This window comes from Electrona antarctica, assembly GCF_951216825.1.
Source record: "Electrona antarctica genome assembly, chromosome: 17".
NCBI lineage: Eukaryota > Metazoa > Chordata > Actinopteri > Myctophiformes > Myctophidae > Electrona > Electrona antarctica.
The window spans coordinates 27,196,065-27,223,653 of NC_136798.1; the positions used below are offsets into that span (position 1 = coordinate 27,196,065).

The 27,589-nt window shown below is 44.0% G+C and overlaps 1 protein-coding gene across 1 annotated transcript; it reads right to left on the reverse strand.

The window, feature by feature from the left end:
• Nucleotides 1–2,108: 2,108 nt before the first annotated feature.
• On the reverse strand, nucleotides 2,109–26,646 carry meis2b (Meis homeobox 2b). Its single transcript, XM_079527138.1, has 12 exons — nucleotides 26,444–26,646; nucleotides 25,938–26,079; nucleotides 25,645–25,695; nucleotides 25,302–25,352; nucleotides 24,917–25,063; nucleotides 20,463–20,577; nucleotides 11,657–11,796; nucleotides 7,743–7,819; nucleotides 5,710–5,768; nucleotides 4,882–4,971; nucleotides 4,158–4,265; nucleotides 2,109–2,335 (listed from the first exon to the last, which is right to left on the reverse strand). Exons 1-11 carry the CDS (start codon nucleotides 26,620–26,622, stop codon nucleotides 4,207–4,209), a joined length of 1,110 nt encoding a protein of 369 aa, XP_079383264.1. The 5' UTR covers nucleotides 26,623–26,646; the 3' UTR covers nucleotides 2,109–2,335; nucleotides 4,158–4,206.
• Between the last annotated feature and the right edge of the window lie 943 nt (nucleotides 26,647–27,589).

The window sequence follows — 27,589 nt, forward strand, 5'->3', positions numbered from 1 at the left end:
AAAAAATACTCTTAAAGGAATCTTAATATTCATCTTTTACGTGAATATTACATACATATATTTGTTTCTGTTATTTGAAAGTAGAACAGAGAGGCTATACGAATTCTCATATTATTACATTTCTTCTTAATAATAATAAGAAGAAGAAGAAGAAGAAGAAGAAGAAGAAGAAGAAGAAGAAGAAGAAGAAGAAGAAGAAGAAGAAGAAGAAGAAGAAGAAGAAGAAGAATTATAATAAGAATAAGAATCGAAATAGCCCACCTTAATTAATTAACCACAATAGGCCTACTACTATTCGGCCAGGGAAAACAATTTGTAGGCTAAACTGGCTACGTTCTAACTTGCGTATAGTAAGTTAATTTTCGCTGCAACTTATTGAAATGAATATTTATCAGTGATCATAACAGCACATTTAGAAGCAGCAGTGCCCCAGCAGCCTCCTCCCTCATCAATACGGCACGCATTGAATCGTTATGTCGCTGACATTGATAAATGAGCTCCAAGCGCTCTTTTTATTTTTTTCCCCCTGCCAGGCTCCCTCGGCAGCCAGTGTGTATAGCCTATATATCCAACATGGAGATGCAGATAGCTTGCCCCAGTGAAACGAAAACAACACTCAATCGAAGGAGAAGCTAAAAATCAACAAGACTTATTGAAATGGAACGAAATTATTAGATATTGGGGAAATCATAACACCTCTCTCTCTCTTTCGCTCTCTCTCTCTCCTCCAGGACCATTAGGCCTAGGCTCATTCACGCATGTACTCGCGCACACACGCACGCAGTACGCACACACCATCCCCATCGTCACGGGCCTATATAGGCCTATATATGCGATCCATGAAAGTTCCAGCGAGGTTTTGTTAAAATGAAAGGTAGCATGGGGGTCTCCTCCTCTCCTCTCTCCATCCAGTTTCTTGAATTCCGAGTAGGCCATCCATCATCCCTGTCACCATCAATCGAATAAGCCGAGACAACTGCAATTCCATCCCGTATCGACCAAAACCTCGGTACGTGACCTGGTGTACAAACTAATGTTTTTGCTTAAACTGTTTTCCCTCCGCCGCGGCGGACGCTGACCGCTTTTTAAATGCCCTGTTTCCACGCTGAAACGTTTTGGAATTTGAAACGAGTGAAATAGCGCCAGCCCATGCAGCGGATGGAACAATCAGTCTTTCTTTTTGTAAGGTATACGGGCGGCTCTCTCGACAAAGACTATTCCCTCTTTTGTTTTTCTGCGTCTTTATTTTGGTTTTAGTGCAGAGATAATCTTCCCTTCTCTTCGTGGTGCTATATAAAACTATTTGAAACACAAAAGAAAAAATCACTCCGATATCTCTTACAACTTTTATCTCCCAGCATATTCCTTTTTTTAGGGAGAACAACATGTTTGTTCTTTTTTTGGATGGAAGTAAAAAATGATACGAAATTGATGCAGTGCATGGACAACAGAAAGTAACAAACTCTGGGTACAAAATTGGCTTTTAGAAGTCTTGGTCTTCTCTTGTGTGTAGAAGGTTGTAAAATATCGGTGGTCGGCTCACTCGGCTGGTCGCCAAATGGAGAGCAAATCCCTTCCCAACAGTACAGGAATTAACAAAGTGACAAACTCTCACTCTAAAATCTAGTGGTCACAAGCGCAAAACATGGACACAAACAGCCAAAAAGAAAAGAGCACAAGTCTATACACCACAACAATTAAGAATACTCTTATTGAGATTTTAAAAAGATATTATTCCACAGTGTTTCTTTTTAAGGATGAGAGTGTCTTTGTGTGTCTCTGTGGGATGTGCACGCAGCACTGTATATACTGGCGCGCACATAGGATTGCTTTCCTTTTTTCAAATTGTTCCACTGTACAATTTCTATAGGGTGAATACATTTTTGGGAAAGCTTTACTTTTTCATTTGTTTATTTTTAATATAAAAAAAGTTCTTGTCCCGTGGTCCACAGTTGTACAAAAATAAATAAATAATTTAAAATGAAAACTAAAAGATGTGTCAAACTGCAGTTTTGAGGTCACACTTGGCTTCCGCTGTTCATTTTTAGAAGTCCTTTTCATTTGTTTTTGGAAAAAGGTTTTTTTAGTGACAGCTCATGGTCCTCTTGAGTTTCACTCCATAGTTAAGTTTTGTGTTGTGGGCGGGGTCTGTGCAGAAGTGGGCGTTTCCTCCTGGCTGGGTAGCTACAGTGAAGTGGGCGTTCCCTCCTGGCCGGGTACAGTGAGGTGGGCGTGGTCAGGTGGGTAGTAGAGTAGTGATGATTTGTGGTCCTATCACTTTTCTTATTGGGTACCACAGCCAGATGGAATTAATCCCTGAGCCAACCATGGAGGCCTAAAAGCAAAAGTAGACAAACAGTCATAAATAGTTGCACGCATTTGTATTAAAAATGATATAATCTCACACCAACTATGGGGTATCTAAGCAATAAACAATGGCGGGATATAACACATATTTTATATAAATGCATAGATAGCCTAGAATCTCTTACACCAGAGGTCAGGTATAGATTTTCAGAGAGAAAAACAAAACAAAATACAAAACAAAACAAAAAACATGAAACATGAAACCAACAAACTGCATGGGACAAAATTGATTAGGAGAGCAATCTTGTGTAAACATAATTCAATAAAGGAGGGCTTTGTTAAAAATAGAAGTTTCATCTTCTCTTACAAAGTGACTCAAAGCTCTAAATGGATACAAACATGCCACTTTTCATAGGATAGTTTTTGACTTGACCAATAAGCCCTAGTATAAACTCTGCTATTTTCACAATTTCTGAAAATGTTGAAATGTTTAGAAATTTAGAAGGTTATGAAAATGTTTCGCATATAATGACATGCATGCCAAAATAAAGTGGTTCAGCTGTTGGTTGGCCCCCTTCTCCATATGTTCTTTAATTGATCATTAACTGCATTCCTAGTGTTGTTGAAATAACAAATATATAAACTTCAGCTCAGCGGTGATAAAGCCATATGCTCCAGCCAGGTAATTCCCACATCAGAATTAAATAGTGCAGATTCAGTCATGTTTTCTGTAATGGCTAAATGTTATGGCTGTGACTTTATAGCGCGTGGCATACTCTCTCATATTATACTCCAAACAGCCATTCATGCAGTCCTGGCTAAAATTTACTGCCTCAGTCAGCATTACGGTCTAGCAGATCAAATTAGGGGAGGGCAAAAAAGCATGCGGCTCTATTGAGCTATTACTGTAACTATAGTCAATGATCATTGATGAGAAATAATTGGATTAAACAGTTGCTCCCTGCAGAAAAAAAAAATACTATATAGCCAGCATTTATTCAGATTTAGAGTGCGATATCTTTATGCAGCAGACCTGCTATCTTCAAATTTCATTAGCAAAAAACAGGAAAATTATCAGTGGGGTGAAGGGGCTCCAGAAGTGTGTGTGTGTGTGTGTGTGTGTGTGTGTGTGTGTGTGTGTGTGTGTGTGTGTGTGTGTGTGTGTGTGTGTGGGGGGGGGGGGGGGGTCGCTGGTGTTGGTCGAAAATTGGCCCCAGTGAAAAAGCGAAACCAATGCAAGCTCCCCCTATTTACATATAAAGAGCTCTATTAATCAAGGTAAGTGTCATTACTGCGTGGCTCATTGAGCAGTGGTGGGTGGGTGTTAAATAAAATTCTCTGTGCTCCGATGCCTCCGGCAGGCGATACGTCTTGATTTGTGAACTGTCAGTTGGCGGTGGAGGAGCGTGATGGGGGCCGGCTGGGGGGTGGAGGTGGTGGTGGTATAGCAGAGATGTGGGAGGTAGAGAGAATGAGAGACCGGCGTGGGCTGGGGGGAGCATTACCCAGATTCTTAATCAGATCGGGGGGCCATAGAAGGAGGGTTGGAGGGAGAGGGAACATAGTCGGGCGGGAGGCAGCATGACGGAGAGGAAAGGGGGAGACAGAATGGGGGACCGAGGGTAGCGGGGGAAATGGCGTCGGCGAGGAAGTGACGAATATGGAGCGACGAAAAGAGACTGCGATATGGAAAAGACAAAGTGAATGAAGAAAAGAGAGGGAGAAGGAGTGAGAGAGATGGGAATGGAGGAGAGGAGAGAAACAAATAAGAGATATAATGGGGGGAACTGTACTACGCAGCAAAGTCCTATTCATGTAAACATTCACTCGGGGCTTTGCAGTGTACTTACATCACCCTGTTCGTCAGGCCTGCCTCAGTGGAGTGGGGGGGAGGGGTGTTTACATGTAGTGCCACTGGCCGTCCATACCCATGTTCATCCCCATGCCACCCATTGGTCCTGTGATGGGTCAGAACAGACGTTGTTAAGACAGAGGTTTCAATTCTGCAAGTCACAAGCACTTATCCCCACTGTCTAGTTTTGAGATTGTTTCGCCTACAATGAAATGCCCAAAATAGGGACACTGGGTTAATGTGGTTAAACTATCTATGGAAAGCCAGATTTGTACAAATACATTCATTGAACGTTACCAGAGATATGACTATCAGTATTCGATCCATGGACAACAGACTACATCTTTGCTTTTTTCCTCTGATCTACTTTTGCTCATGAGAGCTCATGAGTTTAATTTGGTTAGCCGCTTTAATTAAGAAATCTATTAATCTTGTGGAAACTGCAAGCACAGGAGGTAAGGCAGGGGCATGCAAGACTCCAGAGCAGAAACTTAACCACCACATTATCTCAAAATTCAATAAAGGCGTTTTCCCCGTTTTGCACATGCAAAGACATTAATACTAGTATATTGTGTTTGGTGTACTGTGGATGGTCCTTCATTTCTCAATACCAGAGTGAACGATGTCTTGGGATTTTGTTCTTCAAAACGAATCCAATATCAACTCCACCCCAAAAAATAAACAATAAAAAGGAAGTGAGCTCAAAAAGTGATATTTCTTACCGCCAGGTCGAAGGCCCATATGCTGTTGGCCATCAAGTACAAAGCTTCCCATTGGCTGGCCTTCGGGACTGTAGCCTGAACCCTGACTCACTATAGGAGAAGAAAACAAGTTCATTGTTACATTTTACCAACCAATGCAGGGACATAAAATGTCAAGCCATTGTAGGTCAAATACACATTTTCATATGCTGGGGCAATGGTTAGACAGTATAGCCAAAATGGCTGTTTCTCAATGATCCCAAGAACGTAAAGAACATCAAGGTAATGTGGACAGAACATTCTCTCAAGTTTGCTTGAAGTCCACATACCCTCTGTAAAGTAAAGAGATCAAGTTCACATTTGGACTGTGCTTGACAAGATTCAAACTTTTTAATTGGGAGAGTACTTGGGCGGCAACTGATGATGTTTCACAATTTCTCAAGAACACAAGTACAAGACCAAGACCAAAACATCATCTCCACTTCCCTTCATGGCTTTTTGATGTGTGACATCCATCTAAGAACAGCTTTAAACTATATCCATCTATTTCACACTAAGAGCAAAATGCACACCACCAGGTTAGGAGTTTAACATCCCTTGTGTGGGCCGCTCATCTCTTATGAAAATTTGACCTGATTTGTATATTAAGTGTCCACCAAATGATGTAAATAGAAGTAGAAGGTGCACTGTGAAATCCTGAGTGTTCAAGGGTGCACAAATGGAACCAAATGGATCCATAACTGTCCATTTGGTTCTATTTGTGCACTCTCTGGGTTACAGACCCTTAGGTGTCAATTTGACTGTGTGTGTAATATTTTGTGTGATGAATGGATTTAAACAATTTTATACCTGCTCTGTTTGACTGGTCAATCATCGGTTGTACTATTCTCCTCCTTGCATTGATGAACCTGGAGGAACAGAGCAACGTTATAGCATTATTTACAAATGACAGACAAATGGGAATCGACCTGTTTTCAAAATAGTTTTTGCATATAGGGTATATTATCTCTCTGGAGAAGTGGCCATGCTGTCGAAATGTCAGAAAGTATTTTTCGCACATATTAAAAGTTTTTAAGATGATGCGTGTGCTCTAGATTTTCAGGACATCACCAAATGTCACTGCATCAACCAAAACATGCTGAATTGGAAACATGAAACAAGTTTGTGTTCTGTTTTGGAGCCAAGTCACAGCCCGTTCTCTCTCACTCTCCGGCTCTTGTCTCTCTGGGAAATAGACTAATGATGTAGTCTATTCCTATTGACATAATCTCGGGTATTGGGGTGGGTGGGGGTGTAGTCACAGTGCTTTAAAAAAATCTATTGATTTAGGTTTAGCTCTATAGCCTCAGGCTGTAATAAGGCTAACTGCTCTGCCAATGTTTTTTAACTATTGATACTCCCAGATGACAGAAGGCTATGCGCATTCACTCTCTTTGATAAATGTATTATAGTAAGAGAGAGCTTGGATTTATCTTCTTATAAATCCACCGGATTAGACTAGGGTGTGCTGCTATATAATTAGCGATGTTCGGCAAGAACCTGATAGATAGATGTGAGACCCATTCATTGAATTTGATGAGAAGATTAAAATTGTGGTGAGGCGATATCATCTCATTTAATCTCAATTTCAAACCCTGTGGCTCTGTCTGAAAGCTTGGGACTTTATTGTCCCTCAAGGGCTAATTCCTTTCCACAGCACTGTACTTGTTAAAACAACAACAATGCATGCACAACACAGCAATACAATTGCAATAGGTTGTGTCCCTGAGCAAGACACTTAAGCACTTAAACCCTATTAAACTTTGTTGACCAGAGTCCCCCAGGGGTCATATTATTCCTGAGCTTGTGGATCTGCTATTTCCACTAAATGCTGCCCTCAGAATAGGCACACTAGGGTTCCTGTGGTTAACCTCAAACTGCTCCTTGAGCGCTGTATTAATAGCGCTCCCTGCTTGGAATAGTTCGGATGGCGTAAAAGCATAGGACAAATTCCATGTGTGTGCAAATGTACAGTGGCCAGCCCAAGGGAGTGGGCAATACATTATTAGTATCTTCATATTACATACAATGAAATTATATTTCAGATGAGATGATATATCCATACAAAACTGCATGCAGAGCAAAGCTAAAAGCTATAGGACGGACCTGGTTTCATGTGATAATTTAGTTGGGTGCAGGCTCCTCCTTTAACATGCGCGCACACACACACACACACACACACACACACACACACACACACACACACACACACACACACACACACACACACACACACACACACACACACACACACACACGTGTGCGTGCGTGTGCACAGGCAGTCAGACACACACTTATCCAATGGCTAAGCCATCCATAAAAAGGGGTTCTGGGTGCTAAGGCCAGAATATGTTTTAATCCATCATGTCATACATGTAAAATGAGTCGGGGGGAACTGAGGGGAGAGGAGGGGGTGGTTTATCTTCTCCTTTAATGTTTCTGATTGTCCCAGACGGACAGAGAAGATAGATGGTGTATGCAGAGCAGACAGACCAGCAGACTGCAGAGAGGAAAACCATCTTATGCTGCAACCCTCTTATTTGCACCACAACACGTCTGCAGAGGGTTACTCTCTGTTCCAGTCAGATTCATTCATAATGCAAATTATCCAACACTTATTTGTGAATACAGATCCAGAGGAGAGAAAGCCTTCAATAGTTTTAAACACACAGACCTTAGAAAAGCAGGGAGCCAAGGGTAGACCCATGGGGCACGCCAGTCAACGGAGTGGTTTTGTGTGTACGCTCCCACGTGCATGTACGTGTGCATGTGTGTGCATGCACGTGTGCTCGTGACGACAGAAATAGGTACTGTGACGTCACACAAATAGAGGGGTTTCTCACCAGTTGTTCACTTGAAGGATCGTGAGGCCGGTGTCTTGTGCCAGCTGCTTTTTCTGTTCCTCTGAGGGGTACGGATGCTGTAAAGGGACAAAAAACAAAAGCTCATGAAAAAACTATGTCAGCAAAAGCATGCAGCATTCATGGAGAACATCTGGGTCCATAACCACATATCCCTATATACTTAGTTAGGGTCCCCCAGAGTTGTATAGGCCCCAATGTTTTCTCTTTCTACACCGCCTCTTTGCCGGAAATAGCTGATCTACAAGCTCACAACGCAGCACATTGCAACGCGCTGTGAACTTGTAAAACAAACAATCTCCCCCATGAATAGGGACACTCGGGTTCATGTGGTTAAGTGCTGTCTCGTGTACTTGGAAGAAGTCATGAAATGCAATCACATGCTGACACATTGACAATGATTGTGACCGCATTAAGAAACCCAACTCCTCTAGCCACACACGCACGCACGCACGGACGCGTGCACGCGCACACGCACACGCACACGCACACGCACACAGTGAAAAAGGTACCCATCTAATGTCCTATATGACTTGGCGCCGCCTCCCCAGAGAACTTCTGACTAAAAGCGCGTGGCTTTGTGTGACAATATTTGACATTATTTGACATTACTTGACAAATGATCGGATAGAATACAAAGACGCACAATGGCGGTTTTGTTTAAGCTCTGAATGAGAGCCGGCCCCCCAGTCCCCCCACCCTCATGTTCTCCCATGTCCCCTCCAACCTCCCCCCGTGTCCCCCTGACTCTGGTGTCTCTGTGCTGGCTGTGTGACAGAGGGAGGAGGGTGGTGGCAGATGGTAGACAGAGGTGACCTGTGTACTGGGTGCGGGGTCGTGGGCGCGTCCCCATTTTGCTGCTGTCAGGGCAGGCAGCCACCTCCTGTGGTCATCGGTGAGGGATGAGCTACCCAACCACTTCATTTTTAAACTGGCCTTTCAGGCAGAGGCTTACACACGCGCCCACACACACATAGACTCGCACGCGCACACAAACGCACGCGTGTACAAAAGCAAACGGTGGCAAGCATGGTGCCTTACGCACATGCACAACATGCAAGACCACACATGTAACTTAAGTGCATTAAATGCACATGCGTGTAGGCACACATATATGCACACATAATATACACACAAATGTGTGCATGCGAACACACACACGCACGCACACACGCACGCACACACACGGTGTGTTTCTGGACAAAGGCCATTGTGGTCACCAGTAATCGTCCAGTTCAGGTCCCAGTTTGGTGTCTGACAGTGCAGTGATGGATCACTGTGTGCTCCTCCTTCTAATCACACCTCCAAAATGATGCCATTGTCACCGTCACTGCTTCACACTGGCACAGAGCAACGTTCTCTGTAGCAGTGGATTTCAACCTTTTTGTGCACACCAATGGGCAAGTCACATTTTGTATAAATGTATAATTAAATAAATAAATACATTCAAATTAAATGACATTTGCGCCCCAAATAGGGACACAGGTTGATAGTAGGTTTTTTCGCCTCTGTATTGGTTAATAAAAAAGTAATATATAGTATAGACATTAAAATTGAATAAATTAATATCTTTTTGTATAGCTGTTGCAATAAAAATGTGCGGTTGTCAATCCCATGGTGCACCTGGACTTATGGTCTGATGTTGCAGGCCTCAGCACACCGCTTGGGAACCACTGCTTTATCGTACTTCACGGGTTGACCAGATCCCAATGGTTTATTTCTTTAGTCTTTGCACTTTGAACTAAAGAACCATTTACACTATACCACTTCCCCCTATCCCATAATGTTTTGAGTTTCAACATTATAAGCATTTCAGCATTATGTTTTAAGGAATGTGAAAGGGACTTTAGACTGGTGATGACATTTCTGCTGAAAGACCAAAATGTTTTTGTTTCTTTTTGTAATTTTACAATAGTAATAGTAGAATCGTGATTAGAATGCATATGGTTGGGGCGCCTGCTGGCCAAGTGGTCCAGGCGCATGCCACATATAGGCTCTGGCCTTTCAGCGCGTTGCGTTTTCGAGTCCCGTTCATGACGACCTTTGCTGCATGTCTCTCCCCTTCTCTCCCACCCACTTTCCTGTCTGACTAATAACTATCAATAAAGCCAAAAAACTAAAAAAAAAATGCATATGGCATCATTGACCTGTGTTTTATAAAATGATACAATAATATAGCCAATGGTCATGATGATACTCATTCACCATTTGAAATAAATAAATACATAAATAAATCACATCCACTGCAATAAGCCATTTTCTCTTCCGATGCCAAACTGAACGTTTGCCACAGACCTTTGAATTGAATGAGTATAAAGGCCCCGGGTTGAAAGGAAACCAACAGTTATGACCAGGCAAATGAGCTGATAATGAATAATATAATGAATGTACACTTTTCACAGCTGCCGTCTCTAAAGCGTTCCCCTAGAAGGGGACCTTTTGAAGGAACTACAGAGAGATCCTTCAAGAAAGAAGGACCACAAAGGCATGAGAGACGCTGAAGCTAGCGATGGAGAGCAATAGCGTATCAACTCGCGCCCTCTCTCTCTCGCACGCACGCACGCACGCACGCACGCACGCACGCACGCACGCACGCACGGACGCATGCACGCACGGACGCACGCACGCACAAAGGCCTGAAGGCATACACACAAGCTCTGGTCATATAGCACTTTAACCCTTGCATCCACATTTTGGGAGCATGTCATTATAGGCGGAATGTGTCATAAAACATATTATAAATTCTTTCTAAATCTATACTCGCTCACACTGTGAGCATGTAGATTGGCTATTTTCGAGTGAGCTTGCATGCAGGCTACTAGTCAAAATAATTAAGATTTATTTTTTGGTGGTTAACTGGTTAAGTGATAAGGAAGTTAATTAAAACTAGTGAAGCCTTTGTCTCTCTGGATCGCATCTGTATTAACTTTGCAGCAAAGCTGTGTTGTATAATTCAGAAACACCCACGCGCAGTCCCACACAGACGCGTATGCGCGCTCACACACACACACACACACACACACACACACACACACACACACACACACACACACACACACACACACACACACACACGCACACACAGACACGCACACGCACACACACACACACACCGCAGAGCGCCGTAAAAGTTTGACAAAACATAATCCAGGCTCCTTTCACCCCCACAGCGGCGCTGATGAATGCTTGATCGCTTGGGTGTTGCAATAGGGCCTTTTCAGAGGGTCCAAAGCTCCCACCCCACCATCACCCCTCTCACTCACTTCTCACAGGCACATCCTGCCCCAGCAAACACTTGTGCTTAACAAATTAGACCTGAAAAGGAGACGGGGAGGGAAAGAGAGGATAATTCAATTATCCCCCCTTTTTCCAAACTGGAAAAAAAAATCTAAAAGGTTTTTTCTTTCTTTTTTTGTCGAGGAAAGGATTATTGCCTGTGCAGGACATTGTGTGGGCCTTTTACAAACCAAACAAGCGAGGGGTTATAATACATCTAAGAGTGAGAGAAGGAGAGAAAGGAGGGAAAAGCAAGGAGATAGAAATGGCGGTGTCTTTTGGGCCTCTGATGAAAAAGGTTCAACTCTGTATGGGGACTCACTCGGCATCCCACTATCAAACGTGTGAATCAGTCACACCCGATTCAGAACAGAGGCCTTTTTTGTAAAATCCTGGGTCGAGTTTCCCCAAAAAACAAAACAAAACCAAACAACAAAAAAACCCAAATGTCTTCAGGCACAAGTTGTTCTTTGCTCCATTCACATACAATAGAACAAAGGCCAAGTTTCGTCTCGAGATGTTTTGTTTTTTGGGGGGAGAGCAAACCACAGCGTGAGGCAAGAGGCGTCGTTTCAAAATGTTGCATTGATGGAGAGGCCGCCAGCGTTCATTTTCCTCACCGTGAGGTGCTGGAAGAGCCACGCTCTCATGATGTTCGTGGCCACTTTGGGAAAGATTCCCCGCTTCTTCTGTCTCTTTTTGTCCTGGTCGTCCTCGTCCCCCGTGCCCGGCGATGCTAGGCTGTTGTCAAGACCGTCTCCTGGGAATCAGCGGAGGAATAGAGAGAGAAGTCATGTTAGGGGAGGGAGACAGCAGCAAAAATGTACTGGCACAGAACTACCACATCTTCATAATTGTTATGTGTACACAATCTATTTAGGTCTGTATTGTTTTCTTTGGGGGGGGGGTCCTTTGTGGTAGGTAGAGATTGTATCTAGAGCACAAGTATTTCACTGTATTATAATAACAACACAAAGGAGTGTGCCCCAGAAAAAAGAACGACGCGTAGCCGCAGCGCAATGGGAATTTATTAACATTCACTGATGTTTCAACACAAAGCGTCTACTTCAGAGTTCAAACTGGGCGAAGCAAATCAAGGAAAAATAAATAAATAATACATTGACATTGGACATCGGTCATTAGACAACATTCCATAACAGAAAGGTCACAGGATCGGTTACTGTAGGTCAATATTAGGTCGACATTGACTATAGGGCGAAGATGAAGGACAGGGAAAGTCAGGGGGACATTCTAACACCATGCTACGTCTCAGACTGCACACTAAGCATTTCCCACTAACATGTCTTCTGAAGACGAGGCAAAGGTACTCCACTGTCTAGTCACATCAGATCACATCTATCTAAGTGCTTACATCCCCCATAAACACATATCGAATGGAGGGAACTTCGCGTGAGGTTGGATGTTTACCTCACACAGTAGTTGTGTATACTGACTGACTGTGTGTGTGCGTGCGTGCGTGCGTGCGTGCGTGCGTGCGTGCGTGCGTGCGTGCGTTTGTGCGTAGGTGACACAGTCAGCAAGGCTCTTCTATGCCTCTCTCACCTCAACCTCTTCCTCGGTTGTTGTTGGCCACCGCCGTCGGATAATGAAGAGGAGTTTAAACCGAGAGCTATTAATTCAATCTGAGCCGCCGCGTTTGACATGAGGTAATGACTTGCGGGGTTAGCCGCCACGCGGCCCTGACAGGAAATAATGAACATTCAAAACCACGGCCCGGCTGGACTCGGGGGCTTGCAGCATGCAGCCTCCGCGAGCCCTCTTATTTATTTATCCGCCCCCACTGTTTGAAATAGGACTAATGATTTCCTTATAGGGAAAGTGAGGGCCGGAGAGGGAGAGGGGGGGGGGATGGAGAGAGAGAGATGAACTGAAAGTTATGAAAGAAAGAAAGAAAGAAAGAAAGAAAGAAAGAAAGAAAGAAAGAAAGAAAGAAAGAAAGAAAGACTGAGAATTATGAAAGAAAGAAAGAGAGAGAAGAGAAGAGAAGAGAGAGAAGGCAAACACAATAACAAACTCAAAAACCTCGCCGTGGAAACAACAAACACCCTGCTGTGTTTGATGCTGAAAGCGGGCAGGGCACTGCACAAAACACACACACACACACACACACACACACACACACACACACACACACACACACACACACACACACACACACACACACACACACACACACACACACACACACGACGCACGTGCCACGCACGCATGCCTTGCCTACTCTATGTGGCACAGGATCATGCAGAGAGCTCTCTCTCCTCTTATCATTAGCATGGTGTCCTCGTTTGATTCCTGCAGGAAGCCTTCCACACATCAAGGCAGAAAGCTCCCTTTAAACACAGATTTCCGCCCCTCGCGTTCCCTCCATCTCTCTCTCTCTCTCTAATTCTCTCCCGCCGTGTCTCTAGGCTGGTCTCTCTCTCTTTCTGCCCCCCCATCTCTCACTCAGCACGCCAGGAGCACTCCTCTCTCTCTCTCTCTCTGTCTCTGCATCGCTCTCACTCTCTTTTCTAACTCCCTCCCTCCCTCTGTCCCTCTCTGCACATTAATTGTGCATCAGCCAAAGATGATTTACTTTTAACAGTGGTGGTTATTTTTCTTGCCCCGAGGGCAGAGAACCCTTGAAAGCCTGCCTGGAGGGCACTGTGAATAATGCATCTGAGAAACTCCTCCCCCGGGGAGGGACAGGAACCCTACTTTTCTTAAGATTTGCCCCGGCGTGTCTTTTTGTTTTTGGGGATACATCAATCAAACGGCACCATATTCATGCATAAATATTTCAGCTAATGAATATTGACATTAGAAAGGATGCGCAATGCGTCGTCGGGGCCGGAGGAGGGGGCTTGGTGATGGCAGTGGGGAGGGGGTTATGGTGAGAGTCTTGACGGATGGTGCGCCCATGCAGGTTCCAGTCAAGGACAGGCCAATGGGTTGAAGTTGTTTCTACGCTTTACGTCAGGGAGGGTTTACTTCTTGACTGAGTCTCGACCCAAACTATGTGTTTACTGGTGCTCATTTATACACAGTGGACGCTGTGCACTTTGCATAATTAAACACACTCATGCTTTTTCATTGTGCACCACCACAGTTACAACTTTTACATAACCGGGTCAGGTCATTTAACGTAAGAATCTCAATATATGAACTCCATTTGAAGACAGGGAATAGAAACATTTGTTCAAGAATGCTGGTGGATATTATTATCAACACAATTCCAATCACCAAAAAGGCTTTAAAAAGCTTTAAATGGCATTACATGGACCCCAATTTTTTTTTCTAGTGATTTGTGTGTTATAAGAATACAAATGTTGATTTTCATTTGATCTACAAAAAAAGAAAGAAAGAAAGAAAGAAAGAAAGAACAAACACGACTCGTCCACTCTGCCTAATTATATCTAAGGCAGCCACTCTGCTCTATCCCCTCACTCACCCTCACCCATCCCTGCCCACCTCTCTCTCTCTCTCTCTCTCTCTCTCTCTCTCTCTCATCCCGTCTTGTTCCTTCTCCTCCAGAGAGGGGAAGGCCGCAGGGCAGATACCGCGCTACGCTAATCGCTTCTGACTGCTCCCTGGCAACTCGGGCCCAATCTAAGCCAGTGTGTGACGATGCACTCTCAAAGTCAGAACCCCCCCCACCCACCCCCACCCCTTCTTGGCTTGCCTGCCTGCCCCTGTGTCTGCACGCGTGACACAGAGGAGGAGGGGGGTTGGTTAAGGAGATGTGTGAGCGTGTGTGTGTGTGTGTGTGTGTGTGTGTGTGTGTGTGTGTGTGTGTGTGTGTGTGTGTGTGTGTGTGTGTGTGTGTGTGTGTGTGTGTGTGTGTCTACTGCCTCAGGGAGGGCTGGAGTATCGCCTCGGGGCTCGGGAAGAAAACAGCACCCAAAGATATCCTATATTACAATTGAAAACATGTGCCCAAAAGCACGCACAGGAACAAAAGGCACCAGCTACTACGTCACTGACACGCTGCAACACGCTGCAACACACACTGCAACAACACACTAACACGACACAGCCTTACCCTCCGCGTCGATCCACGGCTATCTCCTCATGTCGCGCCGCACGGCCACACTCGACACCAGCCGCGTAAAAATTGTCATCGCACTGCCACTAAAGCCGGCTCCCGTCCACACTCGCAAACAATATCAATATCAATAATAAACACAAACACGCCACAAGCACCGACACCCCCGCCTAATTTGTTGCCACGTCTATGAAAACAAGCCCAGAAAAAATGCCATTCAACACGCTACTTACAACTCGCTTACAATTCGCGGACCTGGCAACACTGCATCCTGTTTTCCCATTGGCTACGGTTGCTTACAACACGCATTTGCACTGCATCTTGGGAGCAACACAGCTTAATGTAGGGGTCACCGATTGCTGTGCTACATCCCCCTCATGTTCTCACGTTTACTGCCACCTGCTGGACGCAAAGCCAACCTCAGACTGCCGAGGGCTGCGGGGGCGATTTAGAGGGTGAACACACAGCACAGAAACGGATGTTGTGGGCGTCCATCTTATGCTAAATAAATAGCGTCAATGCTAGCGAGCTAAACCATAGCCATCCTTGCTCTAGAAAGCGCTAATGTTTCCATCTAGACCACCGGATAATCAGCAAAGACCTCTGAACATCGCGCGTTGTATCCAAACCATGGAGAGCTCAGTAGATTAGGAGTTATTCAGCTTTTAGTCAGCCTGTATAATGGGAGGTCGGCGGCAGGGCGGTTGCGCAATCCGGTCTAGGATCGCTAAAGAAGGAAAGGCCGAGCCAAACTAATAATGAAAAATTATAAATCAGCGATCCGGTTTGATATCAATAATAAAGCTTATCTGACGGATCAATCCGCCAGGAGCGGAAGGTAATTACATTCCTTATGGCAGTAAGTCTGCACGCACACGCGCGCACGCGCTGCAACACAAAACAGCTGCATACAACGCGTGTCACTGTGGACTTCTGTACCTGTGGACTTCTGTCTCGCAACGCGGGGCAACGCAACTCTGGGATGAGCGGGCCGAAGGCCCGCGAAATTCTAGTGAAATACAAGTCGCTCAGATCATTGCTTTCTTGCTCCACTTTTTTGTACCTTTATATATATATATATATATATATATATATATACATACACATACACTTTTTTCTTTTCAACTGTCTGCTTTTTTAATGGAGCCCCCATTCGGTCCTCTAGTCTAGAAGTCGATGGCTAAAACTTGGCTACTGCGTGGCACCAAATGCCGATGTCTGGGGTTTAGGGGCCTTACGAGGATGATACGAAGGGGCATCGACGGCATGAGTTCGGGTGGGTTTCAGATCCCCAGAATGAGCCGAGTGTCGGCGGAGGGCAGCGGGGTCTGCGAGGCCGCGGGCGGCGGGTGCAAAGTGGCTAGCAGAACTGATTGCCGTACCCCGGGCTGCACCGGTGATGCAAAGCCATCGCAGCCTGTCTAATGAGCTCTGCATGGGCCCTGATCCATCACTTCTGACACCTGCCAGCCCCTCCCCTCATTACGCACGAGGCACACGGCTGCTAAGAGGAGCAGCCTGGAATGTCTCCAGGACAGACACACGATGACGTCCTCTCTGTGCCAGGAGACTGATGGGAAGATTATGAGAGTTTGGTTTGTATATGCAGCGGCAATTGCACCTATTGATTTGGAACTGGTGGTGGCTTCAGTTTCTCCATCTAACAACGTCCACTCTTGCTCTCTTTCTCTCGTGTAGTCTGTCTCTAGGCTCTCTCTTTGTCATACTCTTATAATCGTAATTGCTCCGTGTCTCTCCTCTCGCCCTCTCTCGCGTTCTCTCTCATGGACTGTGTTTTCATTTGTGTTGCACTTGCACCACTCTGTCACACCTCCACCTTTCCATCTGTCTACCCCCTCCCCTCTCTCTCTCTCCTCCCTCCCCCTTTCTTTCTTTCATACTTTCTTTCTTTCATTCGACACGCCAGGATGACATATTCTAAAGGCACATTTAGCCTGCAATTCCACTGTGCTGTGATGTCACTGGTATGTTGCCGTATCTCAGCAACTGGATGCCGCCCCGCCCCTGCGTCTTCCGGATGTGACGGAAATATGCGACACATCCTGATTGCAACATTCCGTTTTGTATTTCATTTTTGCAAAGTATACAGGTTCTTTGCAAATCCTACTTGGCCTCTTTTGTTTTATGTCATGCCTCTGTGACGGGCATTCAAAGCCTTCTTCCGACCCCCAAATTCCCCAGCCAACCAACCTCCCCCATCCCAAACATTCCTTAGATAACTCAGCCCTCAAGCCACGGCCAATCGACAGTCCTCCTGGGGGCTGAGGTATCAAAGACAGTCCATCTGCATATCACACAGATTACAAGGGAGCAAGCCAAAACACGGTATAAGCCTGTTGGTTAGCTCCCCAGTGAATGGGCAGCCATAACCACGAGCGGCAGCAACATGTGCTGTGGTCAGCCGATAGGTTGAAACCACAATGCCAGAAGTATCCTCCAATCTCGTGAGAGTATGCGAGCGGATATTTGAAGTGTAACCACAATGCCACCACTTTGTGGTCACAATAAGATGGGGCAGTGGATTTAGAAAGGTTTTATCTGGAAGGCATGACTAATGACCTTTAGACAATAGAGGCCTTCCAACTAAATGTAGCAGGTGCTTTGAAGAGCTTTAGGGATATCTAAAGCCAGGCCTGCTATTGCTAGTGTAAGACACCACTCACAATGTTTGTACCTGGATGTCCTTTCCCTACTACGTTAAGAATTAACAATTTAGGCATTTAGCAGATCTTCCCAGAGTGACTCACAAGTGCAAATTCAGAGGAGGGTTAGTCAACAAACGTGAGGCTAAAAATAATCACATAAGTGCAAAGCGAACAATGTACTGTAGTGCTTCAAAGAAACGGGATACCAGCTAAACATGAAACCAAGCTTCTGTCTAAAGAAAGAACATGATATCTACATAACATTCTCAACTTGAATGTTATTTAGATGTCAATGAGAAGGGAGAGCATTGTAGTACAGCATTGTAGTACATTGTAGTACTTCGGCAATTTTCTGAGATTTGTTGTGTACCTGTAGACCGAAGAATAGGAAGGAACCAAGAGCCATGTGTTGACCCCGGTCAACTGTATATAAGGCTATAGGGTTTGAAATTACCACCACAAATGGTTTGATAATGTCATGAAAGCCAAGTTTAATTGAATATTCCTGCTTTGAAGACTGCTATTTTCCATGACATTTATTTATCTATACCAAAGGGAGATTACCATGATTGAACCAGTGTTTCGCCATTCTTCCCATTCATATCCTCTGTTTTGCTTCTCTAGAATGCGAATAGGCTGAAAGCGGGAAGCAGAGAAGACCCAGGGAGGGAGAAGCCAGCAGGTATCATGCTGGTGTATCCTACTAGCCCACCAGGCTGAGCTGTGATCATTCTGAACTCCTCTTCTCCTTTGTTTCTCAATACATCAACTGCCCGGTCCCTCCATACCCACAGGAGGTCTTCTACCCCCCCCCCCCCCCCCCCCCCCTGTCCTCTATGCATTCTCTCCTCGGGTCAAAAGGGCAGGGACCATGGGTTTTTCCCCTCTCTGTTGTTTAAAAAAAGCCTAAAGGAAAGAAGCTATTCACACTGTGCGCCTCTTTTCTCAGCTCTGCCTCTCTCAGCATACAATTTAGGGGACCATGTACTCAAGGATGACTTCTTAAACTTAATATACGCAGTCAAATCTCATTTAAAAGGGCTGTAAGTGATGTGTTTTTTGTGGACAAATAAATAAATAAAAGGTTTTGTTGAAAAGTAAAAGCTATTTTTTGTATAGAGCTTGAGAGACCCCTGTTACTGAACCAACACTATATATATGGCAATGATTGCTATGAAAATATAGAGTGATTTAGCACATTTTTACAAACACATAACTTACACCCCTTTAACTGGGGTCCAAATAGATTTGTAAAGGTCCATTTGGACCCCAAAGTTAAGGGTCAATTTGGGTTCTTTTGAGTTACAAATGGATACATTGAGGATTTACTGTGTAGCAGCAAGACCAAACAAAACAAAACAAAACAAAACAAAACACTTTCAATGAAAATGAACTGGGGTGGAGATCAGATCTTCAAAAAAACGAAATGTTAAAATCAAAGCGAAGAGCCTAGTCTTGATCTCTTTCTGACTGTTGCCCTTAATCCCTTCTTTCTCTTGTCTTGCAAAAAGCATCCTCCTATTGTTCTCATCAGCGCCCCGGCCATTGATGCCTGATGGGCAGAGGGTGGAAAGTTGCTTTAAAGTCCATTCTATTTTTACTGCGGTTCATAGCACAGAAAAACAAAAACAAGCCATAAAACCGTCACAGGCTCCAATTAGCACATCAGAAATCACATTTAACCTGCAGGGACTGGGACAACACAGGGACAACTCACAAAGCCAGGGGCTGGGCCCCAATCACAGAAACAAAACAGCAGCTGATACTGATAACTGACCAATCTGGCCAACTTGAATGAACTCACACAAATCTCTTAATTACCTTTAACTGACCTGTCACCAAAGAAGCTCAAATGTAAAGCCAACATTACTAATCTGAATGCTATAAAACCAGGAGCTTCTACTGCAGTCAAAGCCACGTAAATGCAATGTTGAGATTTCTTTTTTTTTTCTTTTTTCTTATTTGAACTGAAAGTTAACATGGTACTTTTTGCCTCAACAGATCTGCAAGGCTATTGGGCTGAGGCTCATTATTTAAAAAGAAATACACAGATGTCAATGTAGCAGGGAAATAAAGATTATTTGCTAGATTCCTAACAACGTTTCTCCTCAACACCAGCAAGTCAGGTCTTCAGGTATTTATTTATTTTGCAAAGCAATGCCTTGAGGAGCTACTCTCAGTGGTTCCTTAACCAGACCATAGATTACCTTCTTAATCAGTATAATTACTGCAAGATAAACTATCAGGTGAGATAACTGCATGGCTTTCCTGAAGGAGGAAAAAAATGTTCCCCCCTAAACCCCCAGGCATGGCTCTTTGCCTTGGAGAAAGGGTCACTCATAAGTCAAACCTTTGATATGGGAGGAGGCAGCAGGTTCTCAATGTGAGGTCCATGGGGACCCCCAGGGGTCCTTAGGGTGGTTCCAGGGGGTCTCCAGCTAAAATGATTGATAGTTAGGAACCAAATGGACCCTTACGGGTCTGTAACTCATGTACAAATTAAACCAAATAGAACCTTATGGGTCAATTTGGTTCCATTTGTACACTCATAGTTAAATGTAACAATATTAGATTGTTGGCCTGGAGATTAAAAAGCCATGGCATGGCTCTTTGCTGTGGCGAGGGGTTCACTCATAAGTCAGACCTTTGATATGGAAGGAGGGAGAACACTGAACACAGGAGGCACTACAGGGTTTGGTTCTCTTTCACTCTTACCGAGTTCACTGCTGTTGTCTCCACTCTGGGAGACGTGTCCCCCGCTGGATGGTCCCGGGGTGCCCACGGAGGGCGTGGAGTGAGTGTCATCCATATCCCGCCAGGAAGCAGGGTTCTGTGGGAGAGAGGGAGAGAGAGGGAGAGGTCAGAGGTGAGGGGTCAGGGAGAGGTCCACACACCAGGAGATACCAGATACAGGAAATAAGAGTGGGAGAGAAGGTGAGAGGAAGAGAGAGGGTGGCAGAGGAAAGAGAAGAGAAGAGAAGAGAAGAGAAGAGAAGAGAAGAGAAGAGAAGAGAAGAGAAGAGAAGAGAAGAGAAGAGAAGAGAAGAGAAGAGAAGAAATGAGCAACAGTCAATAATAGATGTTAGATCAGTTGTTAGATACAGTTTCCATAAAGCCACGTATAAATCAGGATGAACATAGTAACGTCATATGAGAGGGATATCAAATAAGAATAATTAATCAAATAAAGAAAAAGCTGCATTACCATTTTCTCTGAGGATGAGCTTTAAACCAATAATACAGTTTAGAGTTGCTTGATAAGCCAAAGTTCAGTTCTGATTTAGAATCGGTGTGAACCCTCCGGTGTCCTGTCTGTTTCTGTGACCAAGGACTGCGTACATCCCTCCCTATATATCGGTACCACCACAGGCCAGGACACTCAAACGGCCATAAGCCCCTAGCCAAACAAGCATTTCGCCCTCTTCAAGCTCTCCTGCGTCAGCTGTTTGCCGTATGGTCATCAAATGAAGAGCTTGGCAAATGACAGGAATAAGCACAGTGGACAATGGCACAGTGTGAATGGAGGCCTCTCGACCACAGTCCCTCCTTTTCTTCAGCCGGGCGCACAGTAATTACAACTTCTCTGTGTGCACAGCGCACGGCTATTCAAGGAGGTGCCATGTGTTTCCGCGTTTATCAAGCTAATGAAGGTCTTATTACCCAACGCCCCATCTGTTAGAATCCAATTACCTGGAATGTACGTGTATCGTCGACACTGTATACTGTATTTGTGTGGGTCTAGATGGGAAATTGTGTTTGGGGAGGTGAAGAAATTGAGAAAATGACTTAGGTTAGTAACATAATATAGGCATTTAGCTGATGCTCAAGTGTCTTAGTGACTTTATATGGAAGTGGAATAAGCTTTAATTTGTGGATCACCTAAATTACATGCAGGCGCTCCTGCAGCAGACCACCAAGGAACGATGGCTATTCAAATGTGCACAACACGTATTTCCAATAACAAAGCAAATAGCCTAAATAAAAGGGAATGCCTTGGGTCCCATCAAATCAAAGCGGCTCTTATTACTCTAAGCTCTGGGGTATGTTATAATGGCACAGCAAGAGGACCATTACCTCAGCTAGGTTGCTAGATTCACTATTAACAATTTAGAGTTCCAATTACTGTACCATACAACAGGGGATGACCATAAAGTCTCATTTATATTCCACAGAACAACGGTGACAGTGTCCATTGCCTAAAACATCAGTTATTTTCGGCTAGACTTTGTTATGGAGTGAAAAGGCACATTATGAGACAATACTATAGTGTGTTGCTACAGGTACATTTATAAATTTAGCTGACAGTTTGTAGATATGGTGCAAACGAGGACTGAGTCTTGCTCAAGGAAACTTTAGTCGATATGTGACTGCTGATGGACATAAGTTGTGGCCATCGAATCTCTGACTTAGAGAATGGTCAACCAACTACTAAACTAGACCAATGCTGTGATAATATCCAATACCATGAATGAGGGCATAATATATCCTCCTCGTTCATTAAAAAAGAGCCAAACAAGAAAATACTCTCAACATATATGGGATGTTTGCTTAATTGAGAGGTCGGCATAGAAATTGAATTGCTATAGGAAACACTCAAACAAGAGTACTCTACGTACCCATCACCTGTCCTATAGTACACTGGTTGTCATGGTTCAGGGAGTAGGGACCCCAGGGGTCCTTGAGGGGTTCCAACTTCCAACTAAATGATTGATTGTTAGGAACCAAATGGACCAATAGAGGCCTGAAACTGTGGAACCAAATAAACCTGTATGTTCCATTCGGTTTCGAAGACTGGCATCCCAAAGATAAAAATCACACCTGTGTGAAGTGAGGGGCGCTATATATACATCTTTTATGACGTAATTATCAGACAAAATAAACATGGACAAAACAAACATTAAACTCTATGTCAATGGCGTTTGTTTAAGGATAAACAAACATTAAACCTGTGGGGCTAGCGCCCCTCAAAAATAGTATCAAATGGGGGGTCCATCCATGGCCTATAAGGGGTCCTTGAAATGAAAAGGGTTGAGAATCACTGAGCTATTCATCCGAATCCTAGCACATGCAGCCAGCCGCTAACATTCATGTCTTTGTGTACCCAGTGCATTGCATCCACAGCAGGTATAGGAGGAAAGCATCACAGGAGGACCAGCACAATGGAGGCTTATTTTTAACTTGTGTCGAAATCTACCCATGAGATCCACAATGAGTTAAACTAAAGCCTGATTCATACAGCCATACACGTTATGAGTTTGTTGGTCTGATATTTTCGGCATGTGACACCGCCGTGCAGCATAGCATAAATTAGGCTTAACACTCATTTCACTTGTGCAGGCCATTGTCCGGTCACTTAAACTGGCTTTAATTAGGCTCACACATAAGCCATACCAAATGTGTAATTGGGACATTTTGAAATTTTAGATTATCAGTCAATTGATAATTAAGAAACATGTGGTTCTAGGTTTTCTAAAATAAAGGTCATTGTGTCTTTTTTTCCTCACAGCTTATTTGGGAACAAATGTCTTCAATTAACAACAACAACAGCAACAACAGCCCCACCACTCCATGAGTTCAGGCTTGCCAAATGGACAGCAGCTCACTGTATTCATATTTACATAACCTCCCTCACACTTCTGCACTGCAACAAGGAATCAGCATCTCAATTTGCTACTTTGTTAATGAGTGGAGGTGCAGAAAAAGGAAGAGCGTAATGTAAAAGACACAGCAGGGGGTAAGGAGAAAACAAAGACTCCCTCCTTACAAGCAATACTAATCCTATTGGCTTAACAGTTGAGTCAAACACAACAGTGACAGCTGCAGCTGCACTTTAAGGCACACTGAAATTAATCATCCTCATCTAGGGCTTAATTTTGTACCCTAGGCTTGCAGAAAATAGTCGCTCCGCAAGCCTCAGATCAGCTATTTTTGGCATGAGATGCCGTCATACATGCAGCAAAGTATAAAATCAGGCCAAACACATGACACTGACAGCTGCACTTCACACTAACATCTTCTTTTTTATCATCGTCATCATCACCTTCATAATCATTTTGTCCCCAAATTCATCCTCAACATAACCTCCTATATCATCATCATCATCATCGTCCTCAAGATCATCTTCATCACTCACTAGTCTACCACCACCACCAAGTCATGTTCATTGTCATCACATTCACACTTGAAAACATTACAATGCATATCAACAATGGAGAATGCCACACTCTTTAAATATATTCTGTGTATTTTTTCCATATAAAATATATCTGAGGTGCCCATCTTTTGATTGTTCTTAATCTTAAACAAAGAGCCAACATATAGCGCCTAATGAAGGGTCTCATATGGTGGTCCACGCAGGCTCTCAGCAAGACACACCAGCCATCAAACAGCAAACACAATTAGCCTGAGGCTACACCAACACGTCACCATAAATCAATGATGGACTTTCACCAAACTTTCAACAGACTTTTGCAAACCTACTATAACGTCTATCATATGTTGCAAAAAGAACAAACTTAGACTAATTAATTATTATTTAGTTGTGTACGAGTGCGCACTGCCCACAATAAAATAACATTAAATATGTAAATGATATGCACGTGCGGCCACCACCCACGAGGCCTATTTCCAGGGCAGAATTTGCAATTGTCATGCTACAGTTAGGACGTTTGATGCTCGCTCCCCAACACAAGCCTCTATAGTTTTGAAAGGGGATTGTGTGTAAAAAGTAAAGGCTATGGATCTGGAGGGTAGAATAGCAATAGGCTACAGATGTGTGGGATACATAATAAAAACCTATGACAAGATTTACGAGACAGACCCTTGTGGAAAGCAGGTGCACTAATTAGACGTCACGTGCATTGAGGAGACCTGTTTTCCAAATTACTTTTGTGTAGTGTAGTAATAGGCCTACTACAAGTCTATCTGATAAGCATTTCCCACAATTTATTTTCCTATTTAAAAAATTAGGCCTAAATAAAATCGTATTGTCTAACCAAGATATAGGCCTACACGGACCTAAATAAAAAAGTATAGGCTAATACAATTTTGACTAACTGCGGACAGACTCATCATAGACATATGCCATAAATTGCATGGGATGATTGGCTCAATTCGGTTTACTTGACAAATTCCACCGGCAGAAAGATTAGGCTATATAGGCTACTCACGTGTTCTGCGATGTTTGTGGAAGACCCGGAGAGGTCGTCGAAGTCTGATTTGCACCCGTCCCTGTCGTCTATAACCAGATCGATGGGCATCTTGCCTTTCAGACAACTGATATATCGATGGCAGAAGTTGTCGCAGAGCTCGTGCACCTGAGAAATATTCAAGTAAAGCTGTGATTCAGGCCCTAATATTGAGCACCGACCATGAACAAGTTAAGTAGGCCTATATAAATGTAAGTTTATAAATCTATTAAAGTTTATAGCCAGCAGCAATAAATGTCAAGCAATGATTGGTTGGAGATTTACAAAGTGCCATCAATAAAACATAGGAATAATTAACTGGCTAATAGGCCTCTATACGGTTTTATTTTTTTAAAATCATATTTACCTTTTCTAATTCCAATAGATGAAATCGTAGGACTTGAATAGCTTGAATCATCTAAAAAAGAGAGGAGATAAGATGTCAGTTGGAAATGATTGGAATGTGATTTAGCATGATATAGATAATTATATTTTTCTTATTGAAATGCGGACATGGTTCTCAGAATTGAAGCCTGCTTTTGGGCCTATATGCCCGGGGCAAAGTGTGCATGTCGCATCCCGCCGCAGAGATGCCAAAACGGCCTTTGACATTTTAAGTTCCCCTCTATCTCTCAAGTGGGGCTTTAGGCTATTATGCAAAATCACACAAAATGGGCCTATATATAAAATAAATAAATAATAACGCTTACCAAGTTATCCAATTCTGGATTTGATGAAAATAAAGGTTTTTCTGCGCGAATCTAAAAGAGAGAGAGAGAAGCACAATATAAATGTGTCCGAGCCTCATCCATATATGACAATTTCATATTGCAGCTTATAGATATATAAAAGAGTAGTGCACAAACATAAAGCTTTTAATGAGGCTAATTTTAATTTCCACTTGTCAAAAAGAGCAAGCGACTCCGTCGTAGCATATGGGCTATAGGCCGGCTACTAATGAGGAGGCTATATATATTAATAGGCTTTAAAGTCATAGGCCAACCTGTTTCGCAAAAACGGCTATGTCTTCGTTGAATGAGTCTGATGAACACACGTCACCCCCCGCGACACCAGGCTCTCTGGGCGTGCACGTTGCCAGCTCGCACTTCTCAAACACGAGGGCGAGCAGAGGGAATAATGGATGGCTGGAAACACAGGTGATACGGCCATTGTTATTTGCCTATACACATTAACTATCAGATAACATTTTCAAAATAAGCCCATTATTTAAACAAAGGGAAGTTTGGTATTAATTCGCCCTAATTGTGGTTGAAATTGAGTAGAAATGTAGAATTAACGACACTGCTCCAACTCAATTTGACATTTATAAACGTCCATAAAACCAGACGAATTAAAATCCTCAGTGTTCAATTGAATACAATTATTTTTAAACACATCCTTTTGAACAGGAAAAAGTTACTGGGTTTATGTCGAGAGAAATACGCACACACACACACACACACACACACACACACACACACACACACACACACACACACACACACACACCCGTAGATCTGGTCCTTGTCTCGCTTGAGGGCGTCGTTCACCGCGCTGCCCATGCTGCTGGGCATGATGCTGTGCGGGGCGTGGGCACCGTAGTGCTGCGGCGGAGGCCCGTGGCTCAGGTGGTGGACCTGGGGCCGCGGCGCGTGCGGGTCTCCGTACATGGAACCAACACCGTCCATCACACCACCGTAGTGGGCAAGCTCGTCATACTGGAGTGAAAACATTCAACAACTCAGGTGACTTTGTATAAGTGCAAAGAGAATTAGCCATATATATATATATATATATATATATATATGAATGTTCTGCAACGTTAGCATATAGTAATGCTGTCTCGTCGATTAGAAATACTGTAGACATTTTAAACAAAAAATGGACAAACTCCACACATACCCTTTGCGCCATCCCCGTGCGCAACGTCCAGCAACAACACTCTATATGGGAGATGTGTTCAGTTCAGCAGCGACGTGTCGCCCCCAAAAAATACTTTTACATCCACCGGAGAAAGAAGCAGCCGTAAAATCCTACAGTCCAATTGGCATTAAATCAACCAGCAGGCGACCTACGACAAGTCACCAGCAGCATGAGAGAGAGAGACACCCCAATTGAGTTGTGTTCCAGTAATAAAGCGCGTTGACAACTTGCGTGCGGTTAATTGTACTCTTTGCAGCGAGAAGACCTTGTCACAGTAATAACTTTGTTGATATTAGTTCCGGGGGTGGAGTAAGTTGCCGTCCTGTCTGTCCTGTCTTGTCCTGTCCTGTCCTGTCTTGTCCTGCGGTGATAAATCGATTAGTTAAAAACCGTCGTTCTCGTGTCCATGGCCCTCCTCGCGCGCTCCGACCCGGCGAATGATGATCAGGTTGAGTGTGAGCGCGCGGTTATACGACTGGTCCTCCTTCCTCGCTGTGTGTGATCAGCGATAGGTGCTGATGAGCCAACCCCCCTCCTCCCCTCCCCTCCCCTCTCGCCTGTACATCCCATAGCCCGGAGAGTCCCACGGTGGTCGCGCTGTGATTGGCTGTTTTAGATGGAGTTTTTTTTAATTAAAGTGGCGCGTTGAAGCTAATTAGCAAGTTAATCACACACACACACACACACACACACACACACACACACACACACACACACACACACACACACACA

Bases quoted from the DNA above. Each gene is read 5' to 3' on its own strand.
- meis2b (XM_079527138.1), bottom strand. From the start codon at position 26,622: ATGGACGGTGTTGGTTCCATGTACGGAGACCCGCACGCGCCGCGGCCC. The intron at 7,820-11,656 runs GTGAGGAAAATG...GTCCCTTTACAG, and splicing joins GGCTCTTCCAGCACCTCACG to CATCCGTACCCCTCAGAGGA. The intron at 4,266-4,881 runs GTAAGAAATATC...GACCCATCACAG, and splicing joins TATGGGCCTTCGACCTGGCG to GACCAATGGGTGGCATGGGG.